The 6,781-nt window shown below is 68.3% G+C and overlaps 1 protein-coding gene across 1 annotated transcript in view; it reads right to left on the bottom strand.

Annotated features, from left to right (window-relative positions):
* TTLL8 (tubulin tyrosine ligase-like family member 8) overlaps positions 1-6,781 on the bottom strand; it is a 55,475-nt gene that overhangs the window by 2,596 nt on the left and 46,098 nt on the right. The window contains exons 14-17 of the mRNA XM_012648741.1: positions 5,238-5,349; positions 4,148-4,285; positions 3,784-3,930; positions 1,313-1,487 (exon numbers count right to left, since the gene is read on the bottom strand). Coding sequence (XP_012504195.1) covers positions 1,313-1,487; positions 3,784-3,930; positions 4,148-4,285; positions 5,238-5,349 — 572 coding nt within the window. The remainder of the gene's footprint in view (positions 1-1,312; positions 1,488-3,783; positions 3,931-4,147; positions 4,286-5,237; positions 5,350-6,781) is intronic.

The raw sequence follows: 6,781 nt of genomic DNA, 5'->3' as shown, positions 1-6,781 counted from the left end.
CTCCCCTCCCGGACCCCACTGTCCCCAGGGCACGGAGTTCAAGTGCATCTGGGCCTGGCAGGGTCAGCGCAGGGGCCCTTTCCAGCTCCTTCCTCTGGGTTCCTCCCTCGGCCTGGACCCCCTTCCCCCACCCTCACCCTGTTTTCTCAGAGAGTTGAGGGCTCAGTCCCCAGCCCCTTGGTCCTCCTGTCCTGTCCTGTCCGATGTGGGACAGGTCCACAGACCCATCAACCTCAGCACAGACCCTGCCGGACACGTGGCCTGCACACCCAGCGCCAGCGCCACCGCCCCCCATGCCTCATAGCTTCTAAAACCTGCATTTAAAGTTGAGTTTCCTCCCCAGCTCCCAGCCCCCAGGTCCCTCAACTCAGGAAACATCTCCTCCATCAGCCCAGAGGCTAACCGCGCTCTGAGGTCTCGTCTGTGACCCCCCGACCTCCACCGCAGGTGGGCCTAGGCCACCACCCCACCCCCACCGGCTCCCACCAGCAGCCAAAGGGGGCCTCTCCCCAGCCCGCACCCTTCCTGGTCCCTCCTGAAGCCCCCGTGGCCCTGCACCCTGCCCCAAGCCTGACCAGCCCACCCCGCACTCCGGCCACCCGAGCCCTCAGCCGGACACTCTCCCAGGCTTGTGGAGCTGCCTGGGTGTCCCCTAAGTGTCCCCCGGGGCAGCCAGGCCATCGCCTCTGAAAGGCACGTCTTGCTCCCTGCCATGCCCCACGCTGGCAACAGTGCACACAGCAGGTGCTCAATAAGTAGCCCCACCCCCATGATACCTTCCGTGTTCTTTCCCCGCCTGTGTCCCCTCTGTGCCTGGGCCGGTCTTGGGCACCGGGGCCGCTGCCTGGGCCGTGCTGGGTACACTTCTTGCCGCGGGTGCTGAGGGCCCTTCTCCCGCAGGCTGAGTCACCCGTCCCGCAGCGAGTCCCAGCGCCATTTGTCACCTCGCATCCTCCCCTGTGGCTCTGCCCGGGGCTGGGAAAAGCTCGTTCCTGAGTGTTTCCCTAGCACTGTCGCACAGCCCGGATGCCGACCCGGAGCCCAGCACCCTGGTGATGCAATACGGTTCCACAAACAGCCCAGGGGGGCTCTCAGGCCGCCCTTGCAGCAGGACCTCTGAGGCACCGCGGGAGGGCCGGGCTCCCAGCTGCAGGGCCAGGCCAGGCACCTCCCAGGGATCTCGGGGCTGCCAGGTTCCCACAGCCTCCTGTCACCACCGCTGCCTCAGTCTCCCCGGCCCCCTGCACCCCCCCGCCCATCTGTGTGCTGCGTGTCACCCCGGTGTCCACCTGTGGAGAAACCAGGGCCTCACCTGAGAGCAGGAGAGGCCACATTCCGAGATCCGGGGGATGGCCAGGCCCCGGTACGTGCCCCAGGCCAGGCAGAGGAAGGCGAGTGCCGGCCCCGCGCGCATCTGGCTGAGAGCGGGATGGAAGCGTCCAGGCTGCCCTGCAGCGCCAGCCCCAAAGACAAACAGGAGCTGCTCCCTACAGCACACAGGCAGGGACACTCCGCCTCCTGGTGAGACAGGACCTACGGGAGCCGGCAGGGGGCAGCCCCCAGACCTGCCCACTCCCTGCCAGGGGCTGACACACTCCCCAGACCACATGGAGTTTCCAGGCTGCCAAAGGAAGCGTCCTGAGACCTCGAGGCCTTGGGGGTCCCAGGTAAGTGGGTTCCCCGTGGGGCTGGCTGGTGGAGCAGGGCTGGCTCCGGGCCTGTGGGGTCAAGGGGCCACTTGTGTGCACCCCTATCACTCAGGTGTGTGTCCTGACCACGGGGACAGTAGCCGATGGCCCTGCTGAGCTCGGCTGGGCAGAGGAGAGGAAGCGTCCTGGACACCTGCTGGCTTCACGCCAACCCTGAGGGAGTGCTCCCTCCTGGGACCTGAGACTCCCCCCACATCCCAGGCTCCCCGCCCCAGGGCAGTGCCCATGGGCTACTCTGGGCCTGGCTTCTGCTCAGGCATCCTCCCCGCTCCTTTTCTTACTTGAAGCTTCCTGTGCACAGGCAGGTTTCTGGGCAGAGGCCCACTGCACCTGTCTGCCTTCTGCCCCTGCCAGCCCTGTGCAAGGCAGTGGAAGAACAAAACCAGGGTGTGCTTCTGGGGTGCCCCAGGCTCCTCCCTCCCCGACAGCCCGGGGCCCGTGTCCAGCCCTCTTCCTGCAGCAGCTGAGCAGCACGGGGGCCCCCTGTACCTGCGTCTGGTCCTGGGAGGGCACTGTCCCACATGGGGGGCAGGGGAGGGCTGTCTGGCTGGGGAGCCAGGTCCCACAGGGTGTGCTGTGCCTGGGCGGGGCTGGGGTTCTGCCTGGAACCCCAATAAGGCATCTGAGTTTGGAGGGCAACAGCACCCCCAGGCTGGGGGAGGACACGGGCCTGGTCCAGCGGACTCAGGTCAGTCAGGAGAGAACTTGGGGAGAACTTGGCACTGAGGGGGCGCCAGCCCCAGGGGATGGAACACAGCAGGACTCACCAGCTGCCCACGACCGTGGACCCCGTCCTCCACCCACCTGGTGCCAGAGCCCACGGCCCAGCCTTTCTCCCACCTGGGCCAGCACCTCCACCCTGCCCCGCCTGGTCTGGAGCACTCAGTGGGCTGGGACTCCCATGGTCACTGCTGGGCACTGGGTACCCTGCCCGGTGCTGCCAGCGAGCAGCGTGCCTGTGGCCCCCAAGCACCCAAAGCATGCCGGACAGCATGTCAGCAGGCCAGCATGTTGGGGGGCCCAGGAAGGCCAGGCTCTGGTCACCCCATGGTCCCAGGCCTGCCAGGCTCTGAGACAGACCACCAGGGCACCTCAGCCTCGCTCCACCAGCCTCAACTTGAGGCCTCCAGCAGGTGCCACAGGTGCTTTCCTACAGCAGCGTGACAAGTGGGGACTGCTGAGCCATGGCAGAGGTCTCCGAAACGACTTCCGTGCCACTCACACTCTGAGCCCTTCTCTGTGGCCTTTCCAGGACAGGCCCACCCCCCAGGTGACACACCTGTCACCCTAAACAGGCTCTCCCAGGGCCACAATGAAGTGGCACAGGTGACCGCACAGGGGAGAGGGGCTGGTGCTGGGCTCAACTGCGCCTGCACCTGCCCCCGCCCCCTCTCCAGGGGCTCCTGCTCTGTTTCTGAGAGCTGGGGGATGTGGACCCTCCCAGTGTCCACGAAGACCTGGCCCTGGGGACTCCTTGGCACCCCTTGTCCTCTTCAGGCTCCAGAGACTGGGAGCACCCCAGCCTAGGCCCAAAGAGGCCTCAGGGACTCTTCCCACACAGCCCGCTGACCACCAGCAGGCCCAGGAGTCCAACTTCGATGGAAGCCAAGAAGCATGACCTGGGGGGCCCCTCCCCACCCACCACACAGCACCAGGTTGGAAGGAGACACTGGGGTGCAAAGAACCTGGACCAGCACTGCGAGGCTTTTGCTGAATAAATGAGTGAATAAGCAGCGAGCGTCCGGTCTGGGACCTCTGGCTGGGACACAGGAAGGGCACCTTCCCAGGAGCAGGGAGCGTCCTGGGTGCCAGCAGGTCTCGCTCTGTCCTGTCCTGCGGCAGGGCAGGGCTGGGGGCACAGGGCCTGTGCAGGCAGACAGGTGCAGGCACCGGGAGAGGGCGGCGCTCCGTAAGAAATACCAGGGTGAGATCGCGCAATTGCTCTAAAACAGCTCTGTATACAAGGTCCCTCGTCTACGTGCAGGTCTCCAAAGCAACCGGCAGCGCCTGCGGGCCGCGGGGCCCGGGCTCGCGTCGTCGGGGTCCCGTCCTCGTCCGCGCTGGTCCTCGTCACGGGCTCCACGGGCTGCCGGCCCGGCCGCCGAGCGGCACGAAGGAGGCGCCGCGCAGGACGGCGGCGCAGAAGGAGCTGCAGCGCTTGCACGGCCCGGCGGGCGGCGAGCCCCGGCACACCAGGCACGGCGGGCGGCCTTCGGCGGCCCTGCGGAGAGAGGGGGCTGAGCCCGCGGGCGCCCGACCGCCGCGCACCCCGCCGCCCCCGCCCGGACCGCCGCGCACCCCGCTGCCCCCGCCCGGACCACCGCGCACCCCGCCGCAGACCTCACCCACACCCCGGTCCCGACCACGTCCCACCCCGCCGTCCCCCGCCCGGACCGGCCTCCGTACCCCCCACCTCCCGCCCGGACCGGCCTCCGTACCCCGCCGCTCCCCGCTCGACCGCCGCGTACCCCGGACCGCCACCGCCCGGACCGGCCTCCGTACCCCCGACCCGGACAACCGCGTACCCCCCGTCGAAGACCTCGTCCCCACCCTCGCCCGGACCGGCCGCCGGGCCCCTGCACCCCGGACCACGCCCTCGGCCCCCCCCGCCGGCCCCGACACCACGCCCACCGTTAAGCCACGCCCTCTAGCCGCAAAGAACACGCCCACACGCCCAGACCGTGCCCGAGGGCTCTGTGGCCCCGCCCACCACCCTAGGCCACGCCCTCCGGTCCCCAAGACCACGCCCCGCAGACATACCCGCAGGGCCACCCTCGGCCCACGCGCGTCCGCACGGCCCGCCCGGCCTCCCCAGCTCCGGAGGACGCAGGCCGAGGGGCGGGGCGTCGGGCCTCGGGGTGCCCCTGGGGAGGGGTCTCGCTGGCGCTGCTCCCCCTCCCTGGGGACACAGGCGGGTCCTGCTGGAGAAGTTCTGGGCAGCGAAGCCCCCAGGAGGCCGCGGCGCCGTCACCACCCCGGGGGCAGGGCACAGCGGCAGCCGCCCAGGGCCCTGCGCAGCCTGGCCCTGCCGAGAAGGCCAAGGCAGGGGACGCTGCACTCGCAGGAACCCGCCCACCAGCCCCATCACACCTCCGCCCTCCCAGCAGCGTCGGAACCGCGTTTTCTCCCAGGCTTCCTGGGGTCCTAACCCCTCCCCCACACCGGGAAGCAGCCGGGCCCAGGGGCCCAGGGGCCCAGGGGCCAGGTGACTCGGGGAAGGGCGCCTCCACCCCAGCGCGCTGTGCACCTGAGCTCAGACCCCTGGTGCTGAGGACCTGTCCCTGCTGCACCAGGACCAAGAGGGGCGGTGGGCACAGGCCGGGTGCCAGAAAATGGGGCCAGGCGGGGCAGGAAGCAGACTGGAGTGCAGGGACTGGGCGCTCCAAGAGCCTCCGTGAGCCTGGCCCTGTGTGAGGGGACACCCCACCTGGCCACCCGGCACGCGGACGCCTTGGAGGTGGGCGCGGTCTGGGGGTGTTCCTGGTGGAGCTTTGAGACCGCAGCCCCCAGCCCGTGGTCAGAGGTCACCCAGGGCCCCGAGACTGCTGCAGCCCCAGATGCTGCTGGTCAGAGCGGGCCACAGGCCAGGCATCCATGTGGTCCAGCAGTGTCCTCTCCTCCGTGGGCTCTGAGGTGGCCACTGTGATGGGAGAGGGTGGGTGGGGGCTGTACAGTGCTAGCTGGCCACTGGCGGCCGCCCCCCACGTGTGGGAGATGCTGCTTGACAAGGACATTCACGTGGCTCCTCGGAGCATCCCAGGTGAGGCAAGGCCAGCAGGTGCCAGCGTGCGGCCCTTTCACAGCCTTCCCCCTGCCACTGTGCTTGGGTGTCTGGCCAGCCCTCCTCAGAGAGTGGGGTGAGCCTGTGCCCCCTGCGTGCTGGGGCGCATGAGTCAGCCCTCAGGCCGCCCAGGCTCGGAAGGATGGCGAGAGCAGGGACAGGAGGTTCCCAGGGCAGAGGAGGGAGTGGGGGGCTTCCCGGGCTCTCCCAGCCCCCAGGCAGGGCACTCTCCAGCCAGAGCCTGAAGGCAGGGTCACCCCCTGCAAACTCCCAGGCTGAGCCACTTCTCCAGGGTGGGGGGTCTGGGTGGGGTCTGGCTGGGGTGGGGTCCCCAGCACCTAAGCAAAGCAGTCCACAGCTTCCTGGAGCCTCGAGCAGGAACTGGGCCGCTACAGAGGAGGGGAGGGGGTGTCGGTGGCCGGGTCCTGCCCTGTGTCTGCTGGATGAACAGAGCTCCCGCCAGCTGTCCACACCAGCGGGACCCCACACCAGAGGGGCTAAGACCCTCTGAGGGAGCAGGTGGGGGGGCCTGGGGCTTGGCTTCAGCGCTGGATGGGGGGCAGACGTGGGCAGAGGCACTGAAGCTAGCCAGGGCAGGGCTGGGGTCCAGACCAGCCCTCCTGGGAAAACAACCAAATGGGGCATAAAATAGGACAGCATTTCTTTTTTTTTTTTTTTTTGAGACAGAGTCTCACTCTGTTGCCCGGGCTAGAGTGCCGTGGCGTCAGCCTAGCTCACAGCAATTCACAGCAACCTCAAACTCCTGACCTCGAGCAATCCTCCCGCCTCGGCCTCCCAGAGTGATAGGATTACAGGCATGAGCCACGCGCCCGGCCAAGGACAAGCATTTCTTGAAAGCAACAAAAAGCTGGCAAAATAGTCAGGAGCCATCCAGTCCAAGCCAGGGGAAGATGGGCCCCTGGGAGATGGAGCCCCAAAAGGACCAGCGCCCGGAAACCCCTCACTCTGAGGCTTTGCCAGCCAGGCCCACCTGCAGCTCGGGGCCCCAAGGCCTCATGGCCAGTGGGGACAGGAGACCGTCCCCAAGAGGAGTAGGAGGCCCCCCAGTAAAGCAGCAACTCCCAAGGGTACACACTCCGTGCAAGGGGGAACCAGAACACACCTTCCCCACCTGCCCCGCCCCGGGGGCGTTTGAGGAAATTGCCCACAGGCCTTGAGGGGCGGGGCGGGGCAGCGCCCAGGGCACTGGGCTGCGGGTTTAGGGTGGGGCCTGAGGCGTCCACCTGGGCCTGGCAGAGGGAAAGGCCACGCTCTGAAGGGAGGCAGCTGG

This window comes from Propithecus coquereli, unplaced genomic scaffold, assembly GCF_000956105.1.
Source record: "Propithecus coquereli isolate 6110/MARCELLA unplaced genomic scaffold, Pcoq_1.0 Scaffold294, whole genome shotgun sequence".
NCBI lineage: Eukaryota > Metazoa > Chordata > Mammalia > Primates > Indriidae > Propithecus > Propithecus coquereli.
Note: the sequence above shows the minus strand (reverse complement) of the source record. Positions and strands in the feature narration are given on the sequence as shown.